Consider the following 20,779-nt stretch of genomic DNA (forward strand, 5'->3'; position numbering starts at 1 on the left):
AACAAATGACAAGCGGAACTACAGTATGTTTCATGAACGGAAGATTTTAAAGCAAACATCTGCTCCTCACTTGATTGGTTAACGGCAGTGGTGGCCGCGTGACATTTGCATAAAGTTGAGCAGAGCTGAACTATTTCTACTGCTCCGCTAGCAGTATTCTTGCTGCTCACCTTCACACCATCCCTTGCACATTTCTCTGCGTGACCTCATTGAAAATGAATGATGCCACGTCTGGTGAAAATCCTATGTAACGCAGTTCCACCTCCGCTATGCGGATGTCGGCTACAGCGAATCTGATTGAATACCCACTGGGCACAGATGTAAATTCAACGTCTACTGATTCAACCAGTGTAATCCCAGTTGGTAGAGCCTATTTTCTGTCATTACGACAAAAAATTATAATAATTATGTTAAGCCTGTGTTGACATGTTAACATTTGAAGAATGAGAGCGATGGGGTCATGGAATACTGCAGGGGCACAACTTTCTCTGGGGACAGGGGGGACATGTCCCCACCACATTCTGAAATTGCATTTTTGTCCCCCCCCCCAGTTTTATCATTGGAATGTGATACAAGACGAGGCAACAGTGTGCTTTAGGACAATGCGGACGCCTCCGAGCAGTCGGGTAGGCTGTTTGGAGTGTTAATCCGACTGGATACAAAAAAATTAAAATGCCCCCCCCACTTCAAAAACCAAAATTGCGCCCCTGGAATACTGTACACATAATACTCTGTCAAATAAAAACTCAACCATTTGAAGAAAGGGGAATAAAAGGTGAAGAACTGGAGAGATTATTCAATGTTTATTTATTTATTCAAACCTTAGTAGCCTGCACATAAACTCAGTGTTTTGACCTGAAGCCTTTGCAAAGGGTGCTTTGGACAGGATGTATTTATTCAAACCCAGTGGCGGCTCCTGAAAAAATTCTCAGGAGGGGCAATTTTTCTGATGATTTAGGTGACCTACACACATTTAAAAAAAGATATGTCCAGCAACAACATGAAGACAGGGGCAGCATATAAGTCAATACCAGAAGCATTTATTGACTGATCTCAAAAGTGTTGGCTTACCAGGGTTGGTGGAGCCCTCAGTTTCATCTTTGCCTCGCAAAGCTAACTCAAACACTCCGCAAAACTTCACACACTGGATTAGCCGGCTGAGGATGTGGCGGTTCTTGCTAATGTCGTAGTAAATATATTTGTTATAGTGAATATGGAATATGATATGTTGAGTAAAATGTTGTGCTAAGATCTATTTAGGTCAGGAGCTGGTTATAAGTTCTGTTCCTATCCAATAACAATGGACAAAAGGGTCCTATCTTGTCAGCCTTGTCAGCAGGTGGCCAAGGACAACACCCACGCCATAGGCCTCTCAGTTCTTCCAACTCACGAGTTCTTGCTCTGAGGACACACACACACACAAACACACACACACACACATCATCACTGTTAAACACACACACACACACACACACATCATCACTGTTAAACACACACACACACACACACACACAAAAATCCCCTCTCTTAGGCTGAACATTTGAAGACAGAGAACCCGACTCAGAGCCAATGCAACAGTGACAGTAGCCTGCAGGGGACCTCGCCCAACTCATCAGGACCAATCAGAAGATCAGAACTACTAGATTGAACCTACTTCATTTATTGCATAAAATGTCTGCACACAATGTTTCGGGGCTCTCTTCAGATAATAATAATAATAATAATAATAATAATATGCCATTTAGCAGACGCTTTTATCCAAAGCGACTTACAGTCATGCGTGCATACATTTTTGTGTATGGGTGGTCCCGGGGATCGAACCCACTACCTTGGCGTTACAAGCACCATGCTCTACCAGCTGAGCTACAGAAAGTGGATACTCATGGATGCGCATTGCAATTGTAAAATGTCAACACAATTGGAGACACCACGTCATTTTTGGAGACATGTTATTGACAGTAAACTATTGTAGATGCGACTGCTAACTAAATAAAACATTTTAGCTGGCTAGCTAATCATCTTAGCTAAATGTGGGGCAAACAATTCAGTTATTTACCGTTAATTTGAGGGATTGGGATGAAAGAAATCGAGTTACATAGTGATACTTTACGATATACTGTATTGACAATATCGCAATATTTTAGCGCTAGTTGGCTGTACCTGCACCAAAACACCATTATTGTTCCTTCATAGCTTGTTCTCAATCTTTTCACATTGGGAGCCAATTTGTTTTCAGCACTTTTATTTCCATGACTGATCAAAACTCGTTCTCATGGCTTTCTGATCCCTCTGCAACAGACATATGGTGCGCAATAAAATCACAGTATCGAATCGCAATACGTATAGAATCATGAGACTCGCAATGCTGATGCATATATCTTATCGTGAGGTTCCTGGCAATTCCCAGCCCAAGTTCATTTGCCACAACAAATCTCTTCGCTAGCAAACGCGATGTCTTCTCCAAAACGGCAATGTGTCTCCAGCAATGTTTACTTTTTTGACGTTCTATGGCATCTCCAATTTCCAAGCATATATGACCACATGTAATATTTTGGTAAGTGATGCAAATAGTGAACTATGTAGGGCCAGGATGTAAAATATATGTAGCTGCAGCAATTTCTCTTATCTGATATGGTAAGTAATGGGGCTTAATTTATAGCTCCCTAAGAGTTTGACGAACGGGTCCGTGAACGCGATTCCAGATATATTTACCTCTGAATAAACTGCCTTTATTACACCATATCCACATCCAGTAAACTTGTGATTATCAACACTAACCTCATCGTTGTGGCGGCGGACAGCTAGCCTGTATCCCTCGTCATCCAGTTGAGTGAGTGGCAATGTCTTTTTTCGTTCGTACCAATTTTTGGAAAATCCTCGGGTGTAGGACTTTCCGCCTTTAGTAGAAACCTGTTGAATTATTAAATTTGGTCTGGGAGGTCCTAATTGTTTCGTTGCCAATTTATCTTCATTTGTTCGCCGACAAAAAGGAACTTCTTTCAAACAATCCACTCTTTTCTCAGTTACGTTCATGGTTACGTAACGTATGACGAAAGCGCGTAAGTGCAAGCCCACAGACACCCATTGAGATTGTATTGAAGAAATAGATTTTACATGGGAGTCTATGACAGAAGTTCTGGGCGATTTTCAATCTGACTGAAATCGCCCCAAAAGGGGGTGGAGCCATTTGAAGCACGACTTTAGCCTGATTCGACATTTAGTGGCAGTGTGGCACTGTGGCAGATCAGACGTATAGATTACAACACTGATAACTACTGTTGCCGTGATATAATTGATTAGAAAAAAAATCCCTTCCTTTTCCCGTTTGGCAGTGCGTCGCCCATATCGCCCTATTGAACAGGCCGTCCCTGTTCAAACCTTAGTAGCCTGCATATAAACCCAGCGTTTTGACCTGAAGCCTTTGCAAAGGGTGCTTTGGACAGGATTTGTTTATTCAAACCTTTGCTCAAACATTTTATTGAACACACACAAAAATGGTGTATAGGTACTTTGTAGAAAAGACAAGTATGCAATTCTTATTTTATTTATTCAAACCTTAGTAGCCTGCACATAAACCCAGCGTTTTGACCTGAAGCCTTTGCAAAGGGTGCTTTGGACAGGACAAGTCAGATGTGGAATAAGTTCTCAAGTGTAATAACTGTATCATAACCAATTAATTAGGTTACAATAAACTATCATCCTGACTTGACGGTGGCCTACATCTGTAAAACCTGTCAACTTCACGAAAGCTTTAGTTTATGGTTAACTATGCATTCCTCTTAGGCTTTTACCTGAGAGCTGTATCCTCTCATATAAGGTTTGTCTCTCAGCCTTGTCTTATAGACTAGACGGAACATAGTAAACGTAAACTATGTTATGTCTACCCCAGGTTATGTCACTAGGTAGATGGCTGGTATCGCTTGAAAGCATGTGTGAGGTTTTGAATGTTTCCGAATGCCAATTCTTATTGTGTAATGATGACTGACTCTCTTCAGTGGATCAACAACTTATTGTAACATTGCATTGTTTAATCATCTTCTGAGAAGTGGACATGTTCTCCTCTCTGACTGTCCACTGGGCTGTGTGTCCTCAGGCACGGGGGAGAGTGGGAAAACCACCTTCATCAGACAGATGAGGATCATCCATGGAAGAGGCTTCTCTGAGGAGGAAAGACGGGACTTCGCCAAGCTCATCTACCAGAACATCTTCACGGCTGTGAAGGCAATGACCCGGGCCATGAACACCCTCAGACTGCCCTATGCCTACCCAGAGAATGAGGTCAGGGTCTGGTTACATACTGTACATACTGTTCAATCAAACTGGCCTAACCATGAGTGAAAGGCACCCTCTGTAGGGTCTATTTACCAAAACAAAACACATTATACACATGTCGTTTCTGTGTTTTTGATTTGTAAGGCTTTCACAGATTTTTCTTTGACCCTGTGGGTCAGACATTTGCACCAATTAAAGCCCCTCTATCTGCCCTCAGATGTATGACAGGTGGATGCAGGATGTGGACACAGTGCAGGTCACCCAGCTGGACAGAGGCTATGTGGATGCCATCCACCGTCTCTGGGCCGACCCAGGCCTCCGGGTCTGCTACAGCCGCCGCAGCGAGTACCAGCTGCTGGACTCCACAGAGTAGTGAGTACCACCAGTCTCTCTCTGGCTCTCTGTCTTTATCTCTCTCTGTCTCTCTCTCTGTGGGACATATTTACTAAGCATTTGCCCCAAGTGCAATATTTGCTAAATTTGCACCTGTTTTTTTCAGTAGAGGATGAAAAACGATAAAGTAGACGTAGATGGTTTTTGTTTCCTTGGTAAAATGTACCTATGTAAATACAAAATGTTATATTTAATAATCCCAATTAATGAAAAAATACGATTGTTTAATTCACAAAACTGTGTCCCCATTGTACAGCACTGTACATTGTACACTGTCCTTATCAACTGCAAAGTCCATGATGTCCATTGGAGGGGGCTAGTTCTCCACAAATAAATACATAACCAGACCTCAGCCATGTTATAAACACATATACACAAACAGCCATCTTGTCAGGCACCATTTGATTTGATGTTATAAATCAAATCAATTAGCAGAGAGAACAGTCTACGGCTTGGGTGGCTGGAGTCTTTGACAATTTTTTGGGCCTTCCTCTGACACCGCCTGGTATAGAGGTCCTGGATGGCAGGGAGCTCGTGAGCTCGTCCCCAGTGATGTACTGGGCCGTACTCACCAGCCTCTGTAGCACCTTTTGGTCTGGTGCCTTGCAGTTGCCGTACCAAGCGGTGATGCAGCCAGTCAAGATGCTCTCAATGGTGCAGCTTTATAACTTTTTGAGGATCTGAGGGCCCATGCCAAATCTTTTCAGCCTCCCAAGGGAGAAGAGGCGTTGTCGTGCCCTCTTCACAACTGTGTAGGTGTGTGTGGACCATGTTAATTCCTTAGTGATGTGAACACCGAGGAACTTGAAGCTCTCAACCCACTCCACTACAGCCCTATCGATGTGGATGGGGGCGTGCTCATCCCTCCTATTCCTGTAGCTCAATTCATTCTGCACTACTCAATTTGTGTTGATTGTTGTTGTATGTAACATACAGTTGATATTACATGTCTTATGTATAGAATGAACTTGCTACTGCCATTGTCATTACCTTGGGAAAGATAATTGTATCACATTTGTTACGTGTTCGCTGTCTTTCTTTGTCTTTGTCTGTTTCTGTACTTTTCAGCTACATGACCAATCTGGACCGCATATCTGCCCCAGACTACATCCCCACTGATCAGGACGTACTGCGGGTTCGATTCCCCACCACTGGCATCCATGACTACTCCTTCACTGTGAAGACCATCACACTCAGGTGGCCAAACCCTCACTCAGATCGCTCACCTTGGACTCACCCAGACGTCAAGGGAAATAATAGAACACTAGAGCTGCACTTGTCTCCCGAGTGGCGCAGTGGTCTAAGGCACTGCATCGCAGTGCTAGCTGTGCCACTAGAGATCCTGGTTCGAATCCAGGCTCTGTCGTAGCCGGCCGCGACCGGGAGACCCATGGGGCGGCGCATAATTGGCCCTGCGTCGTCCAGGGTAGGGGAGGGAATGGCCGGCAGGGATGTAGCTCAGTTGGTAGGGCATGGCGTTTGCAACGCCAGGGTTGTGGGTTCAATTCCCAAGGGGGGCCAGTATGAAAAATACAAAAAAAAATAATGTATGCACTAACTGTAAGTCGCTCTGGATAAGAGCGTCTGAAAAAAAATAAAAATAATAATAGATCGTGGACCACACTATAGGCTATCTTTGATATTGTCTGACTCTACCCTTGGCTGCTTTGGACACAGTGGAATTACAAGCACATACAATCACATTTGGCATTATACAGAAAACTTGCTGAAAACACACTAATTTATTTGTATGTTTTTGAACATGGCGATGTCATTGTTTTTTCAGAGACCTTTGTATTATTAATATGAAAGGTCCAGCTGTGTTCAGGTGTGGTGTTTTTCACCACCCCTGTTGTGAAAGGTTCAACTGTAATTTGTCTCTGTAATCAGGCAGGCAGGATACAGTGGGGTAGAAATGGAAAGGTATCAATTATGGCATTTTTAGAGCCAGATGCTCTATGAGGCTCATTTGAATGAGGACTAGGAAACTGTGAAAAACAGGTTTGATGTGTGACAGCAGGAGAGAGAAGAAAGGAGTCTCGGTATACACAGGAGGATATGCCTCTCAGCCTTTCTCACAGTGTTAACTACACCTCAGACACTTCTAGCTCATTAACAACTCTGACCAGCTGCCTCGCCAAGACAAGGCCCCTGCCATGCGTGGCATCACAAACACCTTATTGATAAAGGGCACAATGGTGTGTGTGAGTGTGTTGAAAGATGCTCTAATAGGTGTTCTCATCTCTCTTCGGGTAGGATTGTGGATGTGGGTGGACAGAAGTCAGAGAGGCGGAAGTGGATCCATTGTTTTCAGGACGTCACATCCCTCATTTTCCTGGCTTCCCTCAGCGAGTACGACCAGGTCCTGGAGGAGAGAGAGACTAATGTGAGTACCTGTCTGTCTGTCTGCCTGCCTGTCTGACTGTCTCGGCCTGCCTGTCTGGCTGCCTGTCTCTGCCTGTCTGGCTATATGTCTGACTGGCTGGCTGCCTGCCTGCCAGCCTGCCTGCCTTCCTGTCTGTCTATCTGTCTGTCCTCTGTGTCGTGCTGCTGCTCCAGTTTCAACTCTTCTGCCTGCGGCAATGGAACCCTGACCTGTTCACCGGATGTGCTACCTTGTCCCAGACCTGCTGTTTTCAACTCTCTCTCTCTACCACACCTGCTATTTCAACCTCTAAATGCCCGGCTATGAAAAGCCAAGTGACATTTACTCCTGATGTTGCGACAGGTCAGTACCTCTACAACCACTGTGATTATTATTTGACCCTGCTGGTCATCTATGAACGTTTGAACATCTTGGAGAAAAATCTGTCCTTAATGGCCATGTACTGTTATAATCTCCACCCGGCACAGCCAGAAGGGGACTGGCCACCCCTCAAAGCCTGGTTCCTCTCTAGGTTTCTTCCTAGGTTTCTGCCTTTCTAGGGAGTTTTTCCTAGCCACCGTGCTTCTACATCTGCATTGCTTGCTGTTTGGGGTTTTAGGCTGGGTTTCTGTATAGCACTTTGTGACATCTGCTGATGTAAAAAGGGCTTTATAAATACATTTGATTGATTGATTGATTGATTGTTGGCCTTCATTTCATGGTATAGTTTGTATTTTGGTCTCAACCAAGTAAACATTGAAACCTCCATCAAGGTTTTTCTATTCAGAGTTTTTTCTGGCCATGGCCAACAGGTTTCACTGTTGCGTATCAAAACCTGCTGCCATACCACTATCTCTCCAACCCTCCCTCCCTCCTGACCAAGGCTCACTAAGCCGCTTATCTTTCCTGGACGCTTTTGAGTCTCTCTCTAAATTCATTAACCTCCACTGTGCCCCTGTCCCCATATACTCTCCTCGCACCCCTCTCCCACCTCTCCCCTCCCTCTCTCCCCCATCAGAACCGTATGGAGGAGAGCTTGGCTCTGTTCTACACCACCATCCACTCCCCTTGGTTCCTCAACACCTCCATCATCCTCTTCCTCAACAAGACAGACATCCTTGCTGATAAGATCCAGGCGTCCGACCTGCAGAAGTACTTCCCAGGGTTCACAGGTAGGTCTACACACACACACACACACACACACACACACACACACACACATCCCCTCCATCGAGGTAGATAATAGAAGTGTGATGATGGATGTAAACACATTGAATCACATCCTTTGGTGTTAGTTTTTCTTTCTCAGTGCGATGGAGTTGTAGCTAACTGTTGCTTCTGGCTGGAATAACAGAAACCTTATGACAGGGTTCCTCAACTGGCAGGTTTTTGTATTATTGTTGGACATGTAAAAATAATACTGCAAAAACACCAGCAAATTAGCTCCAAGTGATTTTAGTTTTGGAAATCTGTTCCAAAGTATTCCCACGCATAATAGTGAGATACTGTATACACTACCGTTCATAAGTTTGGGGTCACTTAGAAATGTCCTTGTTTTCGAAAGAAAAGCAATTTTTTTGTCCATTAAAATAACATCAAATTGTGCCGAAATCCAGTGTAGACATTGTTAATGTTGTAAATGGCTATTGTAGCTGGAAACGGCTGATTTTTAATGGAATATCTACATAGGCGTACAGAGGCCCATTATCAGCAACCATCAGTCCTGTGTTCCAATGGCACGTTGTGTTTGCTAATCCAAGTTTATCATTTTAAAAGGCTAATTGATCATTAGAAAATAATTTTGCAATTATATTAGCACAGCTGAAAACTGTTGTGCTGATTAAAGAAGCAATAAAACTGGCCTTCTTGAGACTAGTTGAGTATCTGGAGCATCAGCAATTGTGGGTTCGATTACAGACTCAAAATGGCCAGAAACAAATAACTTTCTTCTGAAACTCGTCAGTCTATTCTTATTCTGAGAAATTAAGGCTATTCCATGTGAGAAATTGCCAAGAAACTGAAGCTCTCGTACAACGCTGTGTACTACTCCCTTCACAGAACAGCGCAAACTGTCTCTAACCAGAATAGAAAGAGGAGTGGGAGGCCCCGGTGCACAACTGAGCAAGAGAACTAATACATTAGAGTGTCTAGTTTGAGAAACAGACGCCTCACAGGTCCTCAACTGGCAGCTTCATTAAATAGTACCCGCAAAACACCAGTCTCAACGTCAACAGTGAAGAGGTGACTCCGAGATGCTGACCTTCTAGGCAGAGTTGCAAAAAAAAATTACATATCTCAGACTGGCCAATAAAAAGAAAAGATTAGGATGGGCAAAAGAACACAGACACTGGACAGAGGAAGATTGGAAAAAAGTGTTATGGACAGACAAATCGAAGTTTGAGGTGTTCGGATCACAAAGAATAACATTTGTGAGACGCAGACCAAATGAAAAGATGCTGGAGGAGTGCAACCATAAATACCCTGCACTTTACCAAGCCATCACTCCTTCCTCCATAAACTCTCTGAATTGAATTTTGTCACATACACCAAATAGGTGCAGTGAAATGTGTTGTTTTACAGGGTCAGCCATAGTAGTGGAGCAAATTAGGTGTCATCAACAGATTTTTCACCTTGTCGGCTTGGGTATTCGAACCAGTGACCATTCGGTTATTAGCCCAACACTCTAACCGCCAGGCTACCTGACACCCTGAGGTTAGGTTCATCCATATTGGCAGTTTGATGTAAAGTTGCCATTTAAACTTGTTGCGCTATAACGTTGCGATGGTAACATTATGTGATGGTTGCCTTTGTATGAAAAACCATTAAATATGTTCTATCTTGGCATTTTATCCTTTTCTTTTCATTTTTGTTTCTATTGGCCTCCAATTTCTCTTTCCCATTTACCCACATCCCCTGACCTCTTCTCTCCCCTCTCTCACTCTCCTCCCTCACTGTGGTTGTCTCCATCTCTTTCCTGTCCCCTGTCCTCCTCCTCACCCCACACCCGAAGGAAAGCGACGTGACGCTCAGGATGCTATGAAGTACATCCAGAAGATGTATGAGCAGCAGGCTCGCAGCCGGGACAAGGAGGAGAGCAAGACGCTGTACCCCCACTTCACCTGCGCCACCGACACCAACAACATCCGCAAGGTATTCAGTGACGTCAAGGACACTGTGCTCCTCAGGTCCCTCAGGGACTACGGGGTGATATGATGGGCCTAGGGGCCCTCCTGCCTGGGGAGCAACACTCACTCAACAACCACTCAGGGCTGAAGAGATTCTCCCCCCATCCCTCCCTCGCTCACTTTTCTCCTCTCTCTCCATCTCAGCACCAGTGGGGATGCTTTCTGGTCAAACCTTATTGTAGGAAGGAATCTCTCCTTGGGGTGCAGACAGAATGGACTCCTGTACACACACACACACACACACACACACACACACACACACACACACACACACACACACACACACACACACACACACTACAGGATCTGATCATTGTTTTTTTCCCCCTCTGGTTGTTATTGTATGATGTTGTGTGTAAGGGCTTGGAGATGCAGTGGCTCTACCAGTGCTTGAAACTGGACTAGAGATGTCCAGTTTCAAGTGATTACTTTGTGAGTGATGACTTTAACAGGTGGAGAGGAGAACTCTATAGCCCATGTGTATCACCAACCCCACCCTGTTGATAGAAAATGCCTCTGCTCTAGAGATCACTACAGAAGCTTCCACTCTATCAGTGCGTTGAATTAACGATACTGTACACGTGTTGTAGCCATTACATAACATAACACATTGCCAGTTTACACTTATGAGAAGGTGCCACCATAGAAGGCTTGTGTAACATTTTGTGTTTGGTTTGTCTTTTAATTGGTATGATTGGCACACTCGTATATTTCTCGCTGGATTCCAGTTGTGAGATGTGATGAAGGCGGGAAATGTGAGAGTCGATGGGTTCCCCTGACACAGTATGTTATGGAACGCAATGCTGTACTACACTGTTATGATTCTTGGTTTGGTTCATTGTGGATGTTCTTGTTCAGTCTCTTCCCCTAATGCACTTGCCTTTACGACCAATCACTACCTGCTATACATTGAGTTCATATGGGAACAACAATGCCGGTGAATCAATACATTGACCAACAAATCAGAGTCCTTAAAGGGATAGTTCAATGTGTCATTTAGTAATTTGGGTGGTCTCCTTGCCCTGTAAGCAGTCTATGTACAAGGTATGACAGCAATCAATGCGTTGGTTTAGTTTCCCTGGCACTGTTTACAAATGCAAATGTTTTAGCATTTGTGGCATGACTTGAATCGGATTTGTGCCACAAATGCTAAAATGTTAGCATTTGGAAACCGTGCAAGGGAACTAAACCAAAGCATGGATTGCTGTCATACTGTATCTTGTACATAGACTGCTTACAGGATAAGGAAACTAATGTGTTATTTTGTAATTTGGGTGAAATATCCCTTTAAGAGCAGGAGCCAAGTACTGGGTTAATACTAGCTGGCAGGCATGCTGCTGTTAATGCTATTAGGTGGCTGAGGGAGGCCAGTTGAAACAAAAGCCTGGTATCCTGGGTGTTTTAAGTCTTGCTACTGTCTGATAGCTCCAAAAATCAACAGCACAGTTATGATGTGAATGGTGATAGGCTACAGCCCACGGTAGGGCTTTGATTTGAGCAGTGGAGTTTTCTGATCATCTCTTCGGGCTGCGCTGTGGAGTGTCTTCAAAGGTTACACAGCAAAAAAAGAATTGAATCATTGTGTTGATTATAAACAACTCTTTATTCATCGTTGGTTAGCACTTTTACTCTGGTCCCCATATCCATATTTATGTTCAGTCGATACTTAGCTCAGTAGGCTCTGGCTGTGCTCAAATTGTTACAAGTTCGGTAGGATTTTATATTGGATTTTATATTGGTGCAATTGAAGCGATATGGTCTCTATAAATATGAGTGTAATATCCATCTCAATATGTGTGAGTGGAGCAGGGTGGAGTCTGTCTGATAATACAGGTATTAATATTCTAACCTGTGTGCGTCACTAGAGTAGAGTGTGTGTGCGTGTCAGTGTGAGAGTGTGTGTGCGTGTCAGTGTGAGAGTGTGTGTGCGTGTGTGTGTGTGGAAAAGGACTTCAAAGTCAGATTAAAACCTCTTCCGTTTAATTGAAGTCAGTAATGACAAATTGCAGACATGGATCATATAGTGTAGTATGCATCTATTTTATCAAGGTTTGAGAATATTGGTTTGGTACAGTGTGAATAATGTGTACAGTATAAGGATTTGACCTGTGTTTTCTAACTTTTGACTAAAATTGTTTTTGTGTAAAGGATTTGGGTCTGAATGTGCAACTACTTTATAGCTATATATTGTATCTTCCCCTGCAGAACTGAACATAGGCACTGCTACCTGATGTAGTGAATTATTCACTTATTTTTATATTAGACGACCTCATTAACAGCTTCAGTGACTGGAAGTGTTGTATATCTTACAGACTTAAACATTAGGATAACTCTTCTTTGGTGCAAATATTTGTATAGATTTGGGAAGAATTTGGGGAAATATTTTCAAATTAGATTAAAATGATGTTTTGACAAAGATTCTGTTTTTGTGTTTTTCTTCAGGCTATGGTACTCATGGGAAATGTAGTGTACTGCTGCATAGCTTGCCTTGTTGATATAGCTTCCTGTGACTTATCACTCCAAGGAGGAGTGGCTTAGCTTACCCTGCTTTTTTTCAAATAGTCATATAGGATCTTTAACCTGCCATTTATCATTTCAGTAAATCCCTGTGTGCTTAAGGTGTGGCCCGAGAGAGAATCTGTAAGAGAGAGAACCTTTAAGGACAGGTGTGTGGGTCCACAAACAGACAGCTGGCTTTGGCAATAGAACTCAGGACCTTAGCCGTGGAAGCCAGCTTGTCTATTTGTCGATTTGGTTGAGGAGGAAATTAGCAAGAGTTTAACATCTTTTATGACAGACACTGTCTGTTCGCTTCTTCATACCATATCTGATGTTCTTCGATAATCTATTGTTATTACCTGCTTTTTGATGGTTGCTTACTTACTGCAATAGTGCAAGTCTGCCGCCACTCAAACCAAAAGTCTCCATAGGTGGAGAGGCTTATGACTACTTATGTAACGCATATCAGGTTTCCGATTTGTTATTGTTACACTAGTTAATGATGTCACAACAATTGCATGGTTGTGTTGTAAATAAGCCTGGGGCAGAGATACTGTATCTCTGAACACATTCATTTACATAAACAAATACTGTATCAATTATTTTCCAATCGTTTAGTTCTGAACAGAACCACTATTTCTTTTGTTCCGTACCACTCTTCTGACCAGCAAAATAAAGTTCTGAACCGGTTTGAACCCAAAAAAGTACAGGTTTATATCATTCCTTTCTGTTCCTTTTTGAACTGTGAAATCAACAGTGTTTTTACATTTAGGTCATTAAATGACTTCACCAATCAGTGTGGATGGAGCGGCTTGCTATGGAGCGTGCAAGCTACTTGTTTACATGCGTTATGGACAGACAAGTATAGGGCACGAGATGCGACTGACATTTTGCAGGTTGGGAGAGAGGGTGGAGGAGGAGTCTTGAAGCGCTGGGTATCTTGTTATGCAACCTGGTTTCAAAGCATTTTATATTATTCTGTATGTAAATCTGAGATACTCCATTTAGTATGACATGTTACGTTTCGTATGGTATGTATTAATTTGTGAATTTGTGAACCCATTTCGTATGATATACTACGAATAACAATTCGTATGATATTTTACTAATTTGCAAAATGTACAATATGTTACAAATTTGCAAAATGTACTATATGTTACGAATTTACAAAATGTACTATATGTTACGAATTTGCAATACGTGTGATATTTTATGAGTTCTAGCTAGGTGGCTTACCTTAGCTAGCTGGCTAATGTTAGCTAGGCTAGGGGTTAGGGGTTAGGGTTAAGGTCAGGACTAAGTTTAGGAGTTAGGTTAAAGGGTTAGAGTTAGAGTTAGGGGAAGGATTAGCTAAAAGGGTTAGAGTAAAGGGAACGGTTAACTAAAATGCTAAAGTTGTCCCTGATGTGATTCGAACTCGCAACGTTTGGGTTGCTAGACATTATAGGGTTAGGGGAAGGGTTAGCTGAAAGGGTTAAGGTTAGGGTTAGGGGAAGTGTTAGCTAACATGCAAAGTAGCTAAAAAGTTGTAAGTAGTTGAAATGTTTCAAATTAGCTAAAATGCTAAAGTTGTTCCTGTACCCAAGAAAGCAAAGGTAACTGAACTAAATGACTGTCGCCCCGTAGCACTCACCTCTGTCATCATGAAGTGCTTTGAGAGACTAATCAAGGATCATATCACCTCTACCTTACCTGTCACCCTAGACCCACTTCAATTTGCTTACCGCCCAGATCCACAGACGATGCACACTGCCCTATCCCATCTGGACAAGAGGAATAGCTATGTAAGAATGCTGTTCATTGACTATAGCTTAGCATTCAACATCATAGTACCCTCCAAGCTCATCATTAAGCTCGAGGCCCTGGGTCTGAACCCTGCCATGTGCAACTGGGTCCTGGACTTCCTGACGGGCCGCCCCCAGGTGGTGAAGGTAGGAAACAACATATCCACTTCGCTGATCCTCAACACTGGGGCCCCACAAGGGTGCGTGCTCAGCCCCCTCCTGTACTCCCTGTTCACCCATGACTGCATGGCCAAGCACGCCTCCAACTCAATCATCAAGTTTGCAGACGACACAACAGTAGTAGGCTTGATTACCAACAATGACGAGACAGCATACAGGGAGGAGGTGAGGGCTCTGGGAGTGTGGGGCCAGGGAAATAACCTCTCACTCAACATCAACAAAACAAAGGAGATGATCGTGGATTTCAGGAAACAGCAAAGGGTGCACCCCCCTATCCACATCGACGTGACCGCAGTGGAGAATGTGGAAAGCTTCAAGTTCCTGACAAACTGAAATGGTCCACCCACGCAGACAGTGTGGTGAAGAAGGTGCAACAGAGCCTCTTCAACCTCAGGAGGCTGAAGAAATTTGGCTTGGCCCTTAAAACACTCACCAACTTTTACAGATGCACAATTGAGAGCATCCTGTCAGGCTGTATCACCGCCTGGTATGGGAACTGCACCGCCCGCAACCGCAGGGCTCTCCAGAGGGTGGTGTGGTCTGCCGAACGCATTACCGGGGGCAAACTACCCGCCCTCCAGGACACCTACAGCACCCAATGTCACAGGAAGGCCAAAAAGATAATCAAGGACATCAACCACCCGAGCCACTGCCTGTTCACCCCGCTATCATCCAGAAGGTGAGGTCAGTACAGTTGCATCAAAGCTGGGACCGAGATAATTAAAAAACACTTCTATTTCAAGGCCATCAGACTGTTAAATAGCCATCACTAGCACCATAGAGGCTGCTGCTGCCTATTGAAATCACTGGCCACTTTAAGAAATTGAACACTAGTCAATCAATCAATCAATCAATTTTATTTTATATAGCCCTTCTTACATCAGCTAATATCTCGAAGTGCTGTACAGAAACCCAGCCTAAAACCCCAAACAGCTAGTAATGCAGGTGTAGAAGCACGGTGGCTAGGAAAAACTCCCTAGAAAGGCAAAACCTAGGAAGAAACCTAGAGAGGAACCAGGCTATGAGGGGTGGCCAGTCCTCTTCTGGCTGTGCCGGGTGGAGATTATAACAGAACCATGCCAAGATGTTCAAAAATGTTCATAAGTGACAAGCATGGTCAAATAATAATCAGGAATAAATCTCAGTTGGCTTTTCATAGCCGATCATTAGAGTTTAAAACAGCAGGTCTGGGACAGGTAGGGGTTCCATAACCGCAGGCAGAACAGTTTAAACTGGAATAGCAGCAAGGCCAGGCGGACTGGGGACAGCAAGGAGTCACCACGGCCGGTAGTCCCGACGTATGGTCCTAGGGCTCAGGTCTCTCAGTTGGCTTTTCATAGCCGATCATTTAGAGTTGAAAACAGCAGGTCTGGGACAGGTAGGGGTTTCGTAGCCGCAGGCAGAACAGTTGAAACTGGAATAGCAGCAAGGCCAGGCGGACTGGGGACAGCAAGGTGTCATCATGCCCGGTAGTCCTGACGTATGGTCCTAGGGCTCAGGTTCTCAGAGAGAAAGAGAGAACGAGAGAATTAGAGAGAGCATACTTAAATTCACACAGGACACTGGATAAGACAGGAGAAGTACTCCAGGTATAACCAACTAACCCCAGCCCCCCGACACATAAACTACTGCAGCATAAATACTGGAGGCTGAGACAGGAGCGGTCCGGAGACACTGTGGCCCCATCCGAAGAAACCCCCGGACAGGGCCAAACAGGAAGGATATAACCCCACCCACTCCGCCAAAGCACAGCCCCCGCACCACTAGAGGGATATCCCCAACCACCAACTTACAATCCTGAGACAAGGCCGAGTATAGCCCACAGAGGTCTCCACCACAGCACAAACCAAGGGGGGGGCGCCAACCCAGACAGGAAGATCACGTCAGTAACTCAACCCACTCAAGTGACGCACCCCTCCCAGGGACGGCATGAAAGAGCACCAGCAAGCCAGTGACTCAGCCCCTGCAACAGGGTTAGAGGCAGAGAACCCCAGTGGAGAGGGGAACCGGCCTGGCAGAGACAGCAAGGGCTGTTCGTTGCTCCAGCCTTTCCGTTCACCTTCACACTCCTGGGCCAGACTACACTCAATCATATGACCTACTGAAGAGATAAGTCTTCAGTAAAGACTTAAAGGTTGAGACCGAGTCTGCGTCTCTCACATGGGTAGGCAGACTGTTCCATAAAAATTGAGATCTATAGGAGAAAGCCCTGCCTCCCGCCTCAGTCTTCCCAGCCTGGTGCAGGTCTACAATTTTGTTTCTGGTGTCCTTTGACAGCTCTTTGGTCTTGGCCATAGTGGAGTTTGGAGTGTGACTGTTTGAGGTTGTGGACAGGTGTCTTTTATACTGATAACAAGTTCAAACAGGTGCCATTAATACAGGTAACGAGTGGAGGACAGAGGAGCCTCTTAAAGAAGAAGTTATAGGTCTGTGAGAGCCAGAAATCTTGCTTGTTTGTAGGTGACCAAATACTTATTTTCCACCATAATTTGCAAATAAATTCATAAAAAATCCTACAATGTGATTTTCTGGATTTTTTTTCTCTCAATTTGTCTGTCATAGTTGACGTGTACCTATGATGAAAATTACAGGCCTCTCTCTTTTTAAGTGAGAGAACTTGCACAATTGGTGGCTGACTAAATACTTTTTTCCCCCACTGTATATACTGTATTCTATAATATTCTACTGTATCTTAGTCCATGCCGCTCTGTCATTGCTTGTCCGTATATGTATATATTCTTAAATTCCATTCCTTACTTAGATTTGTGTGTATTGGGTATAGGTTGTGAAATTGTTAGATATTAATTGTTAGATATTTCTGCACTGTCGGAGCTAGAAGCACAAGCATTTTGCTACACCCACAATAACATCTGCTAAACACGTGTATGTGACAAATACAATTTGATTTGATTTGTCCCTGATGAGATTCAAACTCACAACCTTTAGGTTGCTAGATGTTCGCGTTATATGCCCACCCATTCACCCCTACCAACCACCCTACTTTCATTTTTTCCTTAAATAACCATCTGTCTTATGTAACCATACCAAATGTAACATCAAGTCTAGGTCCAAAAGGTTCCTTAACAGCTTCTACCCCCAAGCCATAAGACTGCTGAACAATTAATCAAATGGCCACCTGGACTATTTACATTGACCATTCTTAATCCATTCTTCTCTGATTAAAAATCTCTCTCCCTTTCTTCTGATTCGCGTTTGTAACGTCAGAGTAAATATACATAAAACATATACTGTACACTGAGACTGGTGATGGTGCTGTTACAGTGTTGAACTGAGGGAATGTGGGAGTGTGATCCAATGGTCCTGGTGACATTCTTTCCCACAGCTGGGTGGCTGGTGTGTGTGTCATCCTCCAAGAGAGTGACAGTGTGTGTGTGTGTGTGCAACTAATTATTATTAAGTAACTGCTTCCAAAGCCTTTTTTTTTGTTTACTCAACTTCTCGGTCCAAGTGTTACTTTGTTGGCCCAAACTTAGCTCCAACTTCAGAAAAGTGATGTTAAAATGATGTTTGCTCAAATTCTCTCAAATGTCCATTCAACTAGAAATTATTATTTGTGCATCTTACCTAATAAAGGCTGGGGAACTAGTTATACACACACACACACACACACTGCTTTTAACATAGTGTACAATGTCCCTGTGGAACGCTTTGGACACCTTGTAGAGTCCATGCCCCAACAAATTGAGGCTGTTCTGAGGTCAAAAGGGAGTGCAACTCATTTACATTTACATTTTAGTCATTTAGCAGACGCTCTTATCCAGAGCGACTTACAGTTAGCACATACAGTGGGGAAAAAAAGTATTTAGTCAGCCACCAATTGTGCATGTTCTCCCACTTAAAAAGATGAGAGAGGCCTGTACTTTTCATCATAGGTACACGTCAACTATAACAGACAAATTGAGAAAAGAAATTCCAGAAAATCACATTGTAGGATTTTTAATGAATTGATTTGCAAATTATGGTGGAAAATAAGTATTTGGTCAATAACAAAAGTTTCTCAATACTTTGTTATATACTCTTTGTTGGCAATGACACAGGTCAAACGTTTTCTGTAAGTCTTCACAAGGTTTTCACACACTGTTGCTGGTATTTTGGCCCATTCCTCCATGCAGATCTCCTCTAGAGCAGTGATGTTTTGGGGCTGTCGCTGGGCAACACGGACTTTCAGCTCCCTCCAAATATTTTCTATGGGGTTGAGATCTGGAGACTGGCTAGGCCACTCCAGGACCTTGAAATGCTTCTTACGAAGCCATTCCTTCGTTGCCCGGCGGTGTGTTTGGGATCATTGTCATGCTGAAAGACCCAGCCACGTTTCATCTTCAATGCCCTTGCTGATGGAAGGAGGTTTTCACTCAAAATCTCACGATACATGCCCCCATTCATTATTTCCTTTACACGGATCAGTCGACCTGGTCCCTTTGCAGTAAAACAGCCCCAAAGCATGATGTTTCCACCCCCATGCTTCACAGTAGGTATGGTGTTCTTTGGATGCAACTCAGCATTCTTTGTCCTCCAAACACGACGAGTTGAGTTTTTACCAAAAAGTTATATTTTGGTTTCATCTGACCATATGACATTCTCCCAATCCTCTTCTGGATCATCCAAATGCACTCTAGCAAACTTCAGACGGGCCTGGCTTAAGCAGGGGGACACGTCTGGCACTGCAGGATTTCAGTCCCTGGCGGCGTAGTGTGTTACTGATGGTAGGCTTTGTTACTTTGGTCCCAGCTCTCTGCAGGTCATTCACTAGGTCCCCCTGTGTGGTTCTGGGATTTTTGCTCACCGTTCTTGTGATCATTTTGACCCCACGGGGTGAGATCTTGCGTGGAGCCCCAGATCGAGGGAGATTATCAGTGGCCTTGTATGTCTTCCATTTCCTAATAATTTCTCCCACAGTTGATTTCTTCAAACCAAGCTGCTTACCTATTGCAGATTCAGTCTTCCCAGCCTGATGCAGGTCTACAATTTTGTTTCTGGTGTCCTTTGACAGCTCTTTGGTCTTGGCCATAGTGGAGTTTGGAGTATGACTGTTTGAGGTTGTGGACAGGTGTATTTTATACTGATAACAAGTTCAAACAGGTGCCATTAATACAGGTAACGAGTGGAGGACAGAGGAGCCTCTTAAAGAAGAAGTTACAGGTCTGTGAGAGCCAGAAATCTTGCTTGTTTGTAGGTGACCAAATACTTATTTTCCACCATAATTTGCAAATAAATTCATAAAAAATCCTACAATGTGATTTTCTGGATTTTTTTTTCTCATTTTGTCTGTCATTTTTGACGTGTACCTATGATGAAAATTACAGGCCTCTCTCATCTTTTTAAGTGGGAGAACTTGCACAGTTGGTGGCTGACTAAATACTTTTTTTCCCCACTGTACATTATTTTATCGAACCCACAACCCTGGCGTTGCAAACGCCATGCTCTACCAACTGAGCTACATCCCCTGCCGGCCATTCCCTCCCCTACCCTGGACGAATTGTGCGCCGCCCCATGGGTCTCCCGGTCGCGGCCGGCTACGACAGAGCCTGGATTCAAACCAGGATCTCTAGTGGCACAGCTAGCACTGCGATGCAGTGCCTTAGACCACTGCGCCACTCGGGAGGGTTAGGGAGGGTTAGGGTTACTCGGGAGGGTTAGGGTTACTCATTATTAGGAAGGTGTTCCTAATGTTTTTTACACTCAGTTGTGACGTTCGTTGAAGGACGGGTCAGACCAAGGCGCAGCGTGAAATGCATACATGTTTACATGGACGGCTTGTTCAATAGGGCGATATGGGCGACGCACTGCCAAACGGGAAAAGGAAGGGATTTTTTTTCTAATCAATTATATCACGGCAACGGCAGTTATCAGTGTTCACGTCTGATCTGCCAGCCACTAAATGTCAAATCAGGCTAAAGTCGTGCTTCAAATGGCCCCGCCCGTTTTTTGGGCGATTTCAGTCAGGTTGAAAATCGCCCAGAAGTCTCTCATAGCCTGTCATGTAAAATCTATTTTTTTCACATTTCAAAGCTTTCAATACATTCTCTATGGGTGTCTGTGTGCATGCACTTACGCGCTTTCGTCATACGTGACGTAACGTT

The 20,779-nt window shown here is 43.9% G+C and overlaps 1 protein-coding gene across 2 annotated transcripts in view; it reads left to right on the forward strand.

Moving 5' to 3' along the window:
• LOC311148998 (guanine nucleotide-binding protein subunit alpha-14-like) overlaps positions 1 to 12,628 on the forward strand; it is a gene marked incomplete at its 5' end in the record, with an annotated part of 49,989 nt that extends 37,361 nt beyond the window's left edge. For both annotated transcript variants that reach the window (XM_084186056.1, XM_084186055.1), the window contains 6 exons: positions 4,094 to 4,278; positions 4,490 to 4,644; positions 5,734 to 5,862; positions 6,922 to 7,051; positions 8,049 to 8,202; positions 10,041 to 12,628. In XM_084186056.1, the coding sequence (XP_084042182.1) occupies positions 4,094 to 4,278; positions 4,490 to 4,644; positions 5,734 to 5,862; positions 6,922 to 7,051; positions 8,049 to 8,202; positions 10,041 to 10,243 (956 nt within the window). In that variant the 3' untranslated portion in view covers positions 10,244 to 12,628. The remainder of the gene's footprint in view (positions 1 to 4,093; positions 4,279 to 4,489; positions 4,645 to 5,733; positions 5,863 to 6,921; positions 7,052 to 8,048; positions 8,203 to 10,040) is intronic.
• Positions 12,629 to 20,779: the final 8,151 nt, after the last annotated feature.

Source organism: Coregonus lavaretus (assembly GCF_964263955.1).
Source record: "Coregonus lavaretus genome assembly, chromosome: 21".
Taxonomy (NCBI): Eukaryota; Metazoa; Chordata; class Actinopteri; order Salmoniformes; family Salmonidae; genus Coregonus; species Coregonus lavaretus.